General features: G+C 35.6%; 1 protein-coding gene across 3 annotated transcripts in view; it reads left to right on the top strand.

The window, feature by feature from the left end:
- The window catches only part of LOC105497269 (solute carrier family 26 member 7), a 143,737-nt gene that overhangs the window by 87,644 nt on the left and 40,380 nt on the right, over positions 1-15,713 (top strand). For all 3 annotated transcript variants that reach the window (XM_024797730.2, XM_011768276.3, XM_011768275.3), the window contains exons 7-11: positions 401-483; positions 2,632-2,779; positions 4,432-4,545; positions 13,182-13,259; positions 14,268-14,363. In XM_024797730.2, coding sequence (XP_024653498.2) covers positions 401-483; positions 2,632-2,779; positions 4,432-4,545; positions 13,182-13,259; positions 14,268-14,363 — 519 coding nt within the window. The remainder of the gene's footprint in view (positions 1-400; positions 484-2,631; positions 2,780-4,431; positions 4,546-13,181; positions 13,260-14,267; positions 14,364-15,713) is intronic.

The following is a 15,713-nucleotide window of genomic DNA, read 5'->3' as shown; positions in this document are numbered from 1 at the left end:
AGGCTGCTGTCATGGAGAGAAAACGTGCTGTCTTACGAAGCATCCCTTCATATCATGGGAGGCAAGTATTTAGGTTGGATTGTGCTGTCTTCATGCACACACACACACTCCTGCATCCTGTAGTTTTTCCCCTACAAAATTGGACATAATTGAGGTGACAAGGGTAAGATATTAGAAAAGCCATATGATTGGGGTGTCATCTAATTTGGAGACTGTCAGTGCTCTCAAAACTGAGTGACTTCTTGACTTTTAATATTTTGTTTATTTTAAAAAGTCTGTGCAACTGCTAGATTATTCTTGATGTCTTTGTGACATGATAACAATGTTTACTTTTAAAAATTGAAGGTGTTTGAGAGGTCATTAATGTATATTTTTTTTTTTTGCAAATGGAACCACACAGATTATTGCTGCATCATTTGCTTGTTATTGCACCAATATGGAAAACACATACGGATTAGAAGTAGTTGGTCATATTCCACAAGGGTAATGTAGTGTATTTTTTTAAAAAATATTATTTGTTTGTTTGTTTATTTTTGATGGAGAAAGGGACAGGGAGTGGGTGGGTATGAATATTTCATTTCTTTATTCTAATTAATTTCTATTACAAAATGATAGAAATACACACTTCATGTGTCGAGAAAGAGTAACTTCCTAGACTTCACCTATTACTAAGGATGTTGATAATTTCTTTATACAGCATTACTTCAGGTAAAAGGTGTGGGAAATATTTGCAAATATATTATTAACAAAATGGAGGGCATTGACTTTGCAAATTAGTTATGATCTGGGATTTAGTCAGCCCTATCTCTTCCTCACCACACATATTCTATGACTATTTTCATTTCAGTTAAATCATAGTAAAAGTAGACAAGCATCATCGGAAATAGCAAACCCTAGGCCTGGGTAGTATATAATCGTGAAAGAGTGGAAGTGGAGAAGAAGGAGTAGTTCCCTAGCTGGCCTTAGCCTTCCCCTCGCCACTAAGAAGGAGTTTAACAAAAGAGATGTTCACCCTAAATGAGCAAAAGGTTGTACCACATATGGGCTGAAAGAAAATGAAAATATATGAGGGAAGGAGGACAGTATCTTGTGGGTTACTCCCTTTGAATGGGCTGCATTACATGTACACTGATAATTATGAATTTGGGGCAAAGTTACAATTGTTGAATCCTATAAATTTTTATCTTCCAATCCCAAATTTTGGTTTCTAATTACATGAAAATGGAGAAACAGTAGAAAAATTCTCAGGAATTAAAAAGGGAATGTTAAAAATCCTGTTTCTATCACATATAGACATAGGCTAATGTTGATTATATGAATCAAATTGAATTTTCTCGAAGATTCCTGCTTTTCTACCTTTGAAAGTCAGTTTGTTATTCCTTTTATGCCAATTTGTTGTTAATAATTAGGCTCACTCAGTCTTCATGAAACTAAGTTATTTTACTTTGAAATGATTTTGTATAGCATAATAACCTGTAATGATACAAATCAATTTGTCTTAATGGTTTACTTAAGTCGGTGGGTTAAAATTTAAAAAAGTGTGCCTCTCCTCCATCACCTCTAATTCTCCTTTATTTTGAGTGACCTTTCCAGACCCTTCTGCTAAAGGAATTATAACAAGAACATGGCTTTGAACATAAGTGGAGCTGAGATTGCATTCCAGCTCTGCCATTCACCTTGTGATGTTAGATAACTATTACCTAACCTTTCTCAAAATGTTTTCTCCTCCATACAGTGGGTATAATGATGCTTGGTTTGGAGGTTGTTGGGAGAATTAAGTAAAATAGGTATTATGAAAGGGCCAAGCATTCTACTTACATACTGGGTATTAAAAATCAACATGAATTCTCTTCCAGTTTTCTTCCACTATTGCCTAAGGGATTTATTTATTTATTTATTTATTTGGTAAGTCTCCCAAGGAATCATCAGGGATAAATAAATAATGATAATTTGGCTCAAGTGGTTTTCAAAAAACAATTAGACAAGGGCTGGGTATTATTTGAGAAAAATATTTTAAACAGTTCTTTGAAATGGAAAAACAACTATGCTCCTATATTTTGAAACAGAGAGTTAGTTAGATGGAGCCTTTATACATATTTTTCTTAATGGATGTAAGGTATAGTTAAGTGTACTGTGAAAGGATTGAGTTAAAAAACATAATTAAGATAATGAACTCAATGGCAAATTTAGGGATTAACTCAAGAATTGTAGCTCACAGTAAACCAGTGTTTGCATACAGCACTGTAGTATTCAAGGGAGGAAATACAGTCTTCAACACCAGCCAAATAAATTTTGGAAAGGTTCAAATGAAGGAATGCTCCAGATTTGCTTTTGTTCTGATACAGGAAATTTCTGTAGAGTCAGAATTTCTGTGGTGTAATCTGAATTCCCTGGGCGTAAATGCCAGTTAAATGCATGGAGCTGTCCCTGTGGTGTTCCTTGTAATTTTGCTTTTCTGCTAAATAATGTTGAAAACAAAGGGCTTCTAAGGGCAAGGCTGCTTGGTTTTCTCATGGGTATTTCACTTAGTCTATGTAAACTTCAGAGTCATTACCACAGTTAAATTCATTGCAAGTTGTTACAGAAATTACATGAAGTTTGATGACTTCAATATGGTCCTTCTTTCCACAGAATTCCTTCACCTAGAGCTCCCCCGATGAACATCCTCTCTGCTGTAATCACTGAAGCTTTTGGAGTGGCACTTGTAGGCTATGTGGCCTCACTGGCTCTTGCTCAAGGATCTGCCAAAAAATTCAAATATTCAATTGATGACAACCAGGTGGAGTGTGCCCCCAGCCCCTCTCCACTCCAGTTGTATCACTGCACTGTGCACTCCCAGATCCTAAAAATGTTGAACTTATGAAAAATAAAACTTTCCTAACTGTATAGCAAGAGTGGGTTGAACAAAACAAAACAAAAATATTAAAATCATTCATAGGAAGCTAAAAACCTGGCATTAATGGTTCATAATACCTTTCATTTTTGTTAAAATAAAAGGCATCATGATGTTCTTTTTGATTTGTTTTTAGGAGAGAATCCAAACAGATTTATTATTGCATGCTAATATTTAATAATTTTGGATTTCTAAGTACAAATAACACTAGTATTACTTTTAGTAAAAAAAACCTAAAGAATGTGAGGGTCTATTCTTAGAATACCAAGGGATATAGATTACACTGATCATATTTCTGAAAATGTGTTTGCCCATGTCCTGTTTCAAGTCCTGTCATGGTGGTTCTACAGAGCTGTGCTGGTCTACAGAGAAGTTGTAGTGTGGTAGTTTATGAATATCGAACTACCTGTGTGCAAATCTCGTTTTCACACTATGTGACCTTAATCTTCTCTGTGCGCCAATTTTCTCATCTTTACAAAAGCAGATTTATTCATTCCACAGATATATGTTGAACCTAATATATAGTAGGCACTAGTCTAGGTACAAAGCATACAATGGTGAGGAACGCAGACCATGTCTTTCTTTTACTCGAAACCTTCCAGTGACTTCCAGTCACACTCAGAGTAAGAGCCTCTCTCATGGTTTACAAGGCTCTACATAACCTGCGAATACTCTTTTCCTCTTTGGTCTCATACCCTTTTATACTCTGTGCTAGCAACACCACCTTGCTTCTCCTTGAACCCACTAGTCATGCTTCTGGCTATGGATGTTTACACTTGCTCTTCCCTTTTCTGGGAATTCTGTTCTCTCCAATACCTGCTTAGCTCCTCCATTTATTTATTTATTTTAAATTTTTCTTTTCTAGAGATAAGGCTCACTCTGTTGACCAGGCTGGAGTGAGTGGCATGATCATGGCTCACTGCGACCTCAACGTCCTGGGCTCAAGCCATTCTCCCACCTTAGGCTCCGCAGTAGTTGAGACTTCAGGCATGCACCACCATGCCTGGCAACTTTTTTTTTTTTTTTCATTTTTAAAACATGGGGCCTTGCTATGTTGCTCAGGCTGGTCTCAAACTTCCAACTTCAAGAGATCATCCTGCCTCAGCCTCCCAAAGTGCTGGGATCATAGGCATGAGCTGCCATGCTCAGCCAAATGCCTCTTTTAGGCAAGGGAAGCCAAGAATGAATAATTGGTTTAGCATTGTGAAGGTCATTTGTGAAATGATGAGAAGAAAAACATGACTGTGGTGACTTAAAGATGGAGGAGAAATTGATGACAGAGAGCGTTACAAAAAATAGTATTTCCCTATAAGGTTGTTATGAGGATTAAAAGAGTAAAGTGCTTGAGAACAATTTCTTGCTCATTGTAAGCACCCAATAAATGTTAGCTATTTGTATTGTAATTGTTAAATCCCAACTGGTGGGGAGAACAGAATCTGAATACAAACAAGCCTCATTATGTGACAAATTGTACCTGCAGTCTCTAAAAGTCGATTATGATTAAGATATTATATATTCTCTCATTATGAATCTTGCAGGAATTTTTGGCCCATGGCCTCAGCAATATAGTGTCTTCATTTTTCTTCTGCATACCAAGTGCTGCTGCCATGGGAAGGACTGCTGGCCTGTATAGCACAGGAGCAAAGACACAGGTAACTGAATTGTTCCGCAGGGACAAAGTTCTGCTAGGCCTTTACTCCCATTCTAGGAGAGTGGGAAGAGCTAGCTTCTCTTTAAAGCCTGAAACTATTTTCAATAATTTAATTTTTTTCAAAGTTGTTTTAAGAAAGTCCTTCTCTCTCTCATCTCTTTCCTATAAATGACACTTCCGAAAGCTAAGGATTCAACAAGCAAACTAAAAAATTCTGTACAGATTGCAGCTTTGTGGTTAGCAACCTTTGAGGCCAAAGCTCCCTCTAGTGGTGCCTCTCTGTTTCTTTCTTTCTAATCTAAATGGTCAACATGACGTTTTCCCATTTTTAACTTCCTTTAAATAAATAAAATAGATTATATGAAAAAGAAATCAGTCATTGACACTGAAATTTCTGTCTATAGAGTTGTACAGGTATTTAAATGTATAATAAGATATCAGCACATATTTTAGGTTAAACAATTATTATATTTTTTAGGAACTCAAATCAATTTGACATGTATTGAGAGCCTGTGATATACCAGGCATTCTGCTGGGTACTGGTAAGATGATGATGATGATGATGATGATGATGATGATGATGATGACAATCCTAGTGATGAAGATGATGCTATTGATGATGATGGTGGCGGTGGTGGAAAAGATATTGAGTTGTGAGCCAGGCATTGGCTGTCATACTTTTGTTATAAATGAACTTGTTTAATCCTATGAAAAGTTAAACCTTTAATGATTTAGGCAACCTTAAGAAGGAGGTGTAATTATTATCCTCAGTTTCTAGATGAGAATGTTGAGGAAAAGAAGGTTAAAGTAACTTACCCAGGTCATAGAGGTAGTAAATGACAGAGCTGAGATTGGAACCCAGATAGATTTGCTCCAAAACTTGTGTCCTTAGCCACTATTTCTTATAAGAAAAATCATGAGTATCTTAGTGTAAAAAATTAATATTAACAGCTAACCGTTATTAAAACAATTTATGTTTAAGATAGGAATTAAATGAGAACCTTTAAAACATTATTTGTGCCATTTCACACATTCATTGGGAGTCTTCCATATTAAATACTTTTTTAGGTTGTGGAATAATTAATTTTGAAAAGTATGTGGTTTTTGACTTTGTGGGCAAGTGATCAACAGATATTAAAATATCTTTAAATCTTGTGCAAAGTCACTTCACTAGTGGTGGGGCCAGGGTACAAGCCCAGGTTCTGGAGCCCAGCGCCGAACCACTCACTGTGTTTATTGAGCCTGACTCTGAAGATAGAAACATAGTACATCCACTCTGGTAAGAAACCAGGAAGAAATAACTATAGAATCCAGCAGGCACGATAACTCACACCGGTAATCCCAACACTGGGATTAAATTAAATCTTTTAATTTAAAGATTTAAATTAAAATATAGCATAAAACCAACTAATAAAACTCATATCAGTGTATCGTAGAGTACATGAAAGGAAGCAGTAACCAATTCTGAATGTATTGTAATTTGACAAATAATTGCCACAACTCATCAGCTAAGAAGTAAAATCCTCATTCAACCTTGGTTTATATGGCACAAGTAATCTGATGGATTTTTACACGGCTAGGATTTTCAAGCGTAGGGTCATCTTTTGTAGTGGCGTAAATGTTTTTGCAAACTATACTCTCAAATATTAGTGATCTAAATTTGAAGGTTTAATATGCAGTGAACTTAAATATTATTCCCTACTCTGATGACTCTTCTATCTGTAAAATCCTAGATTCCTATAGCAGTTTTTTTTTTTTTATTTTGGCAGAGTCTTGCTCTGTTGCCCAGGCTGGAGTGCAGTGGCACCACTACTGCTCACTGTAGCCTCAAACTCGTGGGCTGAAGTGATCCTTTCACCTCAGTATCCAGAGTAGCTGGAATACCAGGCATGCACCACCACACCTGCCTTTTTTTTTTTTTTTTTCAATTTTTAGTACAGATAAGGGTCTTGCTTTGTTGACCAGGCTTATTTTGAACTCCTGGCTTTGAGAAATCCTCCAACCTCAGACTCCCAGTGTTGGGATTACCGGTGTGAGTTATTGTGCCAGCTGGATTCTATAGTAATTTCTTCCTGGTTTCTTACCAGAGTGAATGTATTATGTTTCTCTCTTCATAGTCAGGTTCAATAAACACAGTGAGTGGTTCGGCGTTGGGCTTCAGAGCCTGGGCTTGTACCTTGGCCCCACCACTAGTGAAGTGACTTTGCACAAGTAACTTGACCTCTCTGGCATAAGTAGACTTGGTTGTTAAAGTAGAATTACTGCAACAACTAAAGGAGTAAATAATGCTTATTTAACACAATGCTTGAGCACTAAATGTCCTTAAAATGTTAACAATGATCATTGATTTTATTATTAGTATTATTTAAAAAATAGTTAAATATGTTTAGAACCTTTTCTTAACATTTGATATTAAAACATCCTGGTATGGTCGAGACGCAGTGAGACGGTTTTCTAGTCCAAGTTGCCCCTTGACTGTGCGGCAGGATCTTGAGCAAGTTAACATATTCATTTATCACGTGGGCAGAGAAGGTTGAAATAGAATCTTCGAAGTGTTTCCACTTTGAATGTGTTCCATACCTGGGGTTTCCTTAGGCATTTCCCTGCTTTTCTAATTACTATTTTAGTAATAATCAATCTATATGATTCATCTTTGTAATCTTTAATATTGTGTGTCTGAAAGAGAATAATTTGAGAAAGCTTTATACTTATTTTAAATTTGGGATTTTTTTTTTTTTTTTTTTTTACTTTAGTTGGGTGTGCCTATGTTTGTTTAATATGGTTTGGATAAAGCAGCGCCCCTTCTCTTCTCTGTTCTGGAGGCCACACGTTTGAATGACTAGTACAACAGAATGTTTCTAAGGACTTTTTATTTAATAGGAATTTATTTTTCTGCTTGGTATTCTATTCATCAGACTTCAAAAGAAATGAAAGATATCTGACAAAACACTAGTCCAGGAAAACAAAGCTCAGTGGCAGAATATTTTCATGCTCCTCTGCTTGTTGAGATGGTCACTAATCTTTTCTACAGCTCCCATTAAATTGCACAGGGAAAGAATCTGATTTAATGTGCATACTCAAACTGAAGATGCTTTCCCATGGTAGTCATTTCAGACCTTTAACACTGCAAGTGTTAAGTTTATGTGGGTAAAACTGATAACTGACATGGTTCCGAAAAAGCACTATGCAAGCCAAGCCTTAAAAGTTTTGTTCTAAATAGACTATTTGTGAAAGCAATTTTCTATGTAACATGACTTCACAGAAGAACCCCTTAAATGGCTCTGACTCTCTTAGGGACTAGATTTATATCCCGTAAATTGACATAGATGACAAACAATCTTCAATTTTTAGGCTAATGACAACCAATCAAAGGATCAGTGATAATCATCTTACACTTGTTAATGAATTTACCAACTGACTTTTACTCAGAAACATTTCTGGTATTTCTGTAGAAATGGTATTTCTGTGCAAAGTTATCTTTACAAAATGCAAATGTGGGCATGTTATTTTTGCTTAAAGCCCTTAAAAGGCTTTGCATGGCTCTTAGAATTCAGATCATTCTGCTGTCTACCAGGCACTGAGTGCCTCCTGGCACAGCCTCCTCTTGGCCTGTTCTCCACCTCATTCTCAGACCTAGTCCTTCTCCAGCCCTTGTGGGTTCCAGTGTCTGTTCCCTTTGTTTTTGAGGCTGCCTTTCCCTTCCTCTCTATGTGAATTCCTCCCATCCTTCGTATCTCACTGCCACTTCTGGGTCTGTCGTGTTCCTCTTTGTCAACGTCCTTAGTGCTATTTGACATTAAATGTTCATTAGTGTGATTATATGATTGATGTCACCCGTCTATCCTTGACTTAAAGCTACTGGAGAACACAAAACCTTGTCTAGTTTGGTTCAGTGTATCCTCAGTGGCTAGCCCAGGACCTGGCATGTGGTAGGTGTTAGATAACTACTACAGAAAAGAATGAATGAGAAATGAGAGCTTCCAATAACTGTAAGAGAAAACTACCAGTTTTGCTGACATTAGAAGAGACTGGTCAGGCTGGACAGGTTTTTTTTTTAATTACTGCTTAATATCGCACATTTACAGAAAATCCCATTTAAAACCAGGCTTAGGATCATACACTTTAGAGAAGCATTATTGAACAGAAACATAATATGAGCTACACAGATAATTTAAATTTTCTAGTAGCCACATTTTTGAAGTACAAGAAATTGATAATTTTTATTTTATATTTTAATTTACTTAGTGGAGTCAAAATATTATCATTTTAATATTAATATTTCAAAGTTAATAATTTAAAAGTTATTAATGATATTTTAACATTGCTTTCTTCTTGGTTCAAGCCTTCAAAATCTGGTATTTTAGATTTCGGGATACCTTAATATGAACTAGCCACATTTCAAGTCCTCAACAGCCATATGTGGCTGTTTTGACAGTGAATTTAGGACAATTTTATCTAGAAGTGAGCTGATGGTAAAGACTTCCAGTGCTTTAGAAAATGAAACCAAATGTTTGAATTGGAACAAGAGTTACTGATCATTTGATACCAAGTGCCCTGGTTATTACACACAATTCTATCTTCCTTTATGAAGAAATCCTTTTTACAGTGACCCCTTTTAGATGTGACACCCAAAGCATGCATATCTAAGAAAGGCCTTTAAGAGACTAAGAAATTTGTGGCACAGATTAGACAAATAGCACAAAAAAATGTTACACTTCTTCCTTTTCTCCTTCCCTGTAAAGAACGGTTAAGTATGGGAGGCAGCTCAGTGTCCCCTGGCTTTCTTTCCTGCATGCTTCTCTTCACTTCCAACAGAGGAGATCCGCTGGTGCTCTGCAGGGAGCTCGGGAGGCATAACCAGGAGGGATGAGAGACTGCGTCTGCTGCACAGGCAGCTCAGCCACGACTGAAAACAACAGCTGGCATGTTTTTCTGCAACACTGAGATTGTCTCCGCACTCTAATTCACCAAACTGTATTCCTTTATTCTTTCAAAATTTGGCTAATTGCTTTCATCTCCTTTAAAACCTTCTTAATCTAGCTTTAGTTATCCAATGTCATCTCTCTGTTTTTTTCTTTCTGCCCTTTCCCATTTCTTTTGCCATTCCACTACTTTCCACAAGACTACGCATGCAGCGAGTTCAAGAACTGTTTACGCATTCTTTGACAACTACTTAGGAAGTAAATGACTGGTATCTCCTTCCACTCCCAACCAAATATATAGGTATGGCTAATAAAAATGCATGTGCGGTCATCTTTGCAACTAACATACAGCATATAAAATAATTGTTTGAGAACGTAATAAGAATAAAATATAGATTATTTCATTATCTTTTATGCAGAATTAACTCTTAAATATCAGTAGTTATGATTTTCAAGCAAAAATATATTTGGACATTTAGTTGGTATGACATGGAAAGAAAGAGTTAAAGAGTAAAATCCTAGCCAGTGTTTGCCCAGTGGGTAATTGTGTGAACGCTTTACTAATTGCAGTAGAAGCCAACCTGAAACTTATTAAGAAGGAGCTAGTTTTGTTTTGTTTTCTGCAATTAAAAAAGGAACAAGCTCATCTCTTTTGTTCTGGTTTTAAATTGTTTTTCAAATTTTTCTAAAGGTAGGTCAGAGCAATGCAAGAAAATATTACCTCATATGCCAAGTAAAATATACGAAGAAAGTAGATGATACTTGAAATATAGCTTAAGTGGGTTATTATGGAATCTTGAAGTTAGAGAATTCTATTTTATACACTACAAATATCTGATCTTAATTTGAGCTCTTTTTGAATTTACTGAGTTGGCCAATTATGGAATGATGGCTTTCATTGCATAATCTCAAAGATATTTTTACAAATCCAAATATCAGTGTCCTGGCTTCTTCTTTATGAAGAGAATGAATACCAGTATTTTGAGAGCTTTGAGGGCAGACACTATAATATTATTAATTTCCATGACTGGAGAGTATATACGCTGCACAGAGCTGGTAAGAGTTTCTTGTCTGATTAGATGAACTTATCTTTTGACCAAGGGCATCAACAATGATAAGGCAAGTGCATTAAGGGAGCTAACATAATCCATTTGCTTATGGTCTATTTCATTACATGACTTACCATTAAAGGTAAACAAAGTCTTTTTCACCCATAGTTCGTCACTCTTTGCCAAATAAGATCCATTTAACTCTTGATTTATTTTGATTACAAGACTGAAATTGTAGTTCAATTGTTGTTGATGAACATACAAAGCACCATGTAAATAAAAGATAAATATTATTAGAGAAAAGCCCAAATGTAGTTGTGATTTACTGTTTTAAAATAGAATTATTTGGTTAGGTTGTAATTTCTATAACAGCTTTAGTGTATTATAATAAATTTGGGAATCTTAAAATATATTTGGTGTTCTTGGATCCCAATTCAGTACATATTTCATATTACCTTCATGCTTTCGAACTCCCTAGCTCTATGACCTTGGCATAATGACCTTGCCTCTCTGTGTCTCAGATCCTTCCAAGTAGTTGCAACCGCAACTGTCCAAAGTTCATTCCATCTCCTAAGATTTAGGGCTTTGCTGTCAGTTACATTGTAAAGATATGAGTGAAGAGTCCCACAAAAAGGGTACATGCCATTGTCTTTTGTCTTACAATAAACCTTAGCTGTATTTTTTTCTTTTCATGTAAACATGGATTTATTGGATCACTGACTGAGCTCTCTGACTGGATCCTGTGAGCTGCACTCTGACACCTACCTGTTTGCAGTCTAGTAGAATGACAGGCATCATATTTTATTGTTTAAAAATTCTTACGTAAAATCACCAATTACTCCTAAATGATCAGTGTAGTGACAATTTGGTGTACTATAACTTCTTTTATGGGCAATCATTAGTTCCCCTACTGATTTAATTCCCAGGTAGGAATTGTTTTTCCCCTTTGTATGCTGAAGAGTGTTTGTGATGAGTTACACAAACTATAGAAGGGAGAACAAGCTCCCTCAGCCTCTCCCAACAGGGAAAGGCCCTGAACGACTGCTTGCTTAGCAGAATAATTACAGCTACTGCCACTCCACTCTCCCTCTTCCCATATATACACCTTTTAAGAGTACCAGGTTAGGACAAGTCCTGGTGCTGGACTGACCCTGGGTGTGGACATATGCATGTAAGCAATTGTTAGAGATCTCTTCCCAGGTTTCTTTTTTTTTTTTTTAATTACTAAAAATAAGGTTTATGGAAGTATAATTTAGATATAGTAAAATTTATCCTTTTAAGGTATATGGTTCACTTTTTTGAAAAAAAATTGCTGTATAACAAGTAAAATCAAGATATAGAATATTTCTATCACCGTAAAAAGTTTTCTCATACTCCTTTGTAGTTAATTCTTTGCCTTTACCTTCAGCCTCTAGCATCCTGTAATTTATCTTTTTTTAGGATGTCATATATATGAAATCTTATAGTATGTAGTCTTTGTGTTTAGGTTCTTTCATTAGCTCAATGATTTTGAATTTCATCCATATTTTTTTAATTGCTGAGTTGTATTGTATAGATGTACTGCAATTTATTCACCAATTGGTTGATATTTTAGTTATTTATGATTTTGGTGTTTATGAATAAAAGTTCTATAAATACATATTTAGGTTTCACGTGGACATGTTTCATTTCTCTTAGCCAGTCCTGAGTCATAAGGTAAGTGTATGTGTAAGTTTATAAGACACTGCCAAACTGTTTCAGAGTAGCTGTACCATATTGCCTTCCCACTAGCAATGCCTGAGAATTCCAGTTGCTCTGAGTTTTTGCCAGCCTTTGATATTGATTGTTTGTTTATATATTTATTTTTAATTCAAGCAATTCTACTAAATTCTACCAAATTCCCTTTGATATCTCCATAATGATGTTCTAGGCATCTTCGTGACCCTGTGAAAGCCTTCTTTTCTCTTGTTAGGAAGGCAGTTTGGCCAAATGTTTTATTAAGTCCTGAACATTTGCTTCTGTGAAATCAAGTTCTTCATCAAGTGGAATATGGCTGTAGGAGTCAGGTGAATTGAATTGCCTTTTGTCAGCAGGCTGGCTGGTTAGAACATGATACTAACAGTCTTTCAGGCTTAGTAAAATGAAGCCTGTTCCACTGCCAGAGATCACTCCCATATCCCATATAACTACTTCACAACTGGAGCCTTTACTAACAAAGAACTCCAAATAAGAGGGTAAATGTTTCAGTGGAAATTATCAGCACAGAAGTACCCTAAGCCACATATTCAGTTATTGCCCAAACAACCTCCTACAAAATAAGGAGGGGAGTCAGGCTAAACACCAACAGGCTAAAGAACTTTTAATTGAAATGTCACTTTCACTATTAAACAAAAAAGCCATCGCTGTGATGTGTGATAAAAGTTGATGGTGTCCTATTTCTTTGTGTGAAATTGCTTTTCTCTCATCACTGACTTAATTTGATTGCACCAGTTTGTCAGCTGTCACATTTAACTTCCCTCAGCTGCAAAATATAGATAATGACAGTCTAAGCAATTTAACAGTTATGTGCCAACATTTTGTTTCTTCTAATCAAGATAAACTAAAATTATCCCCCCACTCCATAACTTTGACATAATAAAAAAGTTCAAGGTTTTCTTTTTCCTTTTTGTCTGTCTTGTATTTTACAGGTGGCTTGTCTAATATCTTGCATTTTCGTCCTTATAGTCATCTATGCAATAGGACCTTTGCTCTACTGGCTGCCCATGGTATGGTAGTGCTTTTTCACTATCTACTTTTTAATTTAACTTTTCATGAGAATCACTATATATAAAATTTCTTGGAAGTATAACCTCAACAATCATAAATCTAGAAACCATGTTACAGAAGTAAAGTCTGAATGAGGGAGGTATGGAAAGCTACCACATTTGAGGCAGGCATGGGAGGGGGTACTGTGGCTGTTTTTTTTAAGTTTTTGGCTCTCACATAAGAATGGCATTGTGGAAATAGATTCATTCCGTGCTCATCTGGAGGGTGAAATTAGGCATAGTCGGTTATAAGAAGTATACATTTTACTAAAACTTTGTTAGAAAAACATATGTGCTAGGGCAAGGAAATAGGAAACAAAATACAGCTTCCCACTGTTGATATGTCTGTTATACAAAGTGACTCAGAACATTAGTGCCAGTGCTTCACCTTCTTCTTCATAAGGCTGAGGCACCAAAGGAATGCAAAACACTGGGCTTATGAGAGCCAGTCTCCATCCTTTGTTATTCTAATTTTTCACGTGTGTAGTGAGAATAAACCATTTCCATGGGAGGATCTTCCAATAATCAAGTTTGCTTTTCAAGAGAGTTATAAATATCTTCAGGTGAAGTCAGATAATTGACATTTAAGGCAATTATAAGAAAATATATGATGTACATATTTAATTTCATGCAACAAATATATTTCAAACAAATGACCATGAATATGTATAGTTAAGAGGGCATTGAGCTTCATGACATTCACCCTTACAGTTTACTTATTTTCTTTTTGTTCTTATTGTTTAGAATTATACAAATATTACCTTATGAATTTCTAGAAAATATATTATTTTCTTAAAGTAGAGTAATAGGTTAGTTTTAAACAAAACAAACATTGCTTTTGTCTTCTAATTGGTGATTGCTTTTCTCTATTAAGTACTTTAAAAACAAAACAATAAAATACCTTGGCCCTTCTAAATTTACGTTGCAATTTTTATGTTGCTTCATCTTCAACTTACATTTTATTTCTAGTGTGTCCTTGCAAGCATTATTGTTGTGGGACTGAAGGGAATGCTAATACAGTTCCGAGATTTAAAAAAATATTGGAATGTGGATAAAATCGATTGGGTAAGTAGAAATTTGACCTAAAACTATCCCTTTTCTGCTTAAACTTATGTTACCAAATACACACTAATAATTTTATTTGCAGCAGATAGATTTAGCCATTTGAGACTTGTACACTTTACAAACTACCATTTATTTTTTCCAAAATCTTAATAAAAGCATTGAAATATATATGAAACAGAAATAGAGTTTGGTCAAATTTTGATGAATGTGTAGTTTGAGAACTTTTAAAGAAATGCTAATAATTTCAGTGAATTTGGGATGCCTAATTTACAATATGAATTAATTTTGGAAGTAAGACTTACCAGGGAAATAGACACTAATAGAAATGTGACAATTTATAACCTGTATGAAAAACTATCATTAATCACTAAGAATGCATGCTGCGTGCATATAGGGTGAACCTCTTAATGGTGACCACTTTCATTCTAAATACGAAAGGTGTCATGAATTGCCTTTTAAATGGGTTACATTAAGAGGACCATGCTTGAAACAGATTAAAATATACTGAACCATGATAAAGTATGATTTCTACTAACATAAATAGCCCACGGATTCTAGAGAAACCTATCTATGCAAGAGCAATCCAGAATACTCTCCCTCTCCAATATGGGAGATGTACTTCATAAGTACCCTCTGTTTAGCTTTACTATGACAGTCACCATATTGAAATATAATTATTAATATGAAATACACATTTTCTCTTCTTCAGATCATTTTCTCTGAGAAATTTTGGGATATTATTTATGCTGGTGCCTACTTTCATAATATTCCTCCTGGGGCTCAGTATTACTGAGCTCCTACCAAAGTACAATGCTGGGCACCATGAGGAATGTGCAGATGAAAAAAGAACTGTCCAGTCTCTCCAGACAGTTATTTGTGGAGGAAGTAGACACAGAAACACTAATTTATTATGCAAGACAGGATACAACATGACCTGGAGGGAAAAGTAGGAGCTTAGTTTTGGGGAAAATAGAGGCAGGAACATTTAATTTGGACTGATTAACATGAAAGACTGTCACAGAAGAGCTGAAATATGAACTGAGACTTGAAGGAACAGTATTTTGTAGGCAGAACAAGAGGCCAAAATTAACCGTGACCTTTTAAAGGTGATATATGTTAGGTGGCTCATAGAAACAAAGAAATGAGAAGATGCAAACTTACTCAACAAGCTACTTGAATACCCTATGGTATTTGGCATGGGTAGAACATATAATGTGAGGATGGAAGTAGTGACAGATGATGCTGGAAAAGTTAAGAATGGGTTGGATTGGGAAAGGCAACTCATGTCTTACAAATATGATTTGATTTCTTTATGAAGGCAGTGAGACAGCACTGAAAGGTGAAATAAGA

Source organism: Macaca nemestrina, chromosome 8, assembly GCF_043159975.1.
Source record: "Macaca nemestrina isolate mMacNem1 chromosome 8, mMacNem.hap1, whole genome shotgun sequence".
NCBI classification, from domain to species: Eukaryota; Metazoa; Chordata; class Mammalia; order Primates; family Cercopithecidae; genus Macaca; species Macaca nemestrina.
The sequence above is the reverse complement of the archived record's forward strand: the minus strand, read 5'-3'. Positions and strand labels throughout refer to the sequence as shown.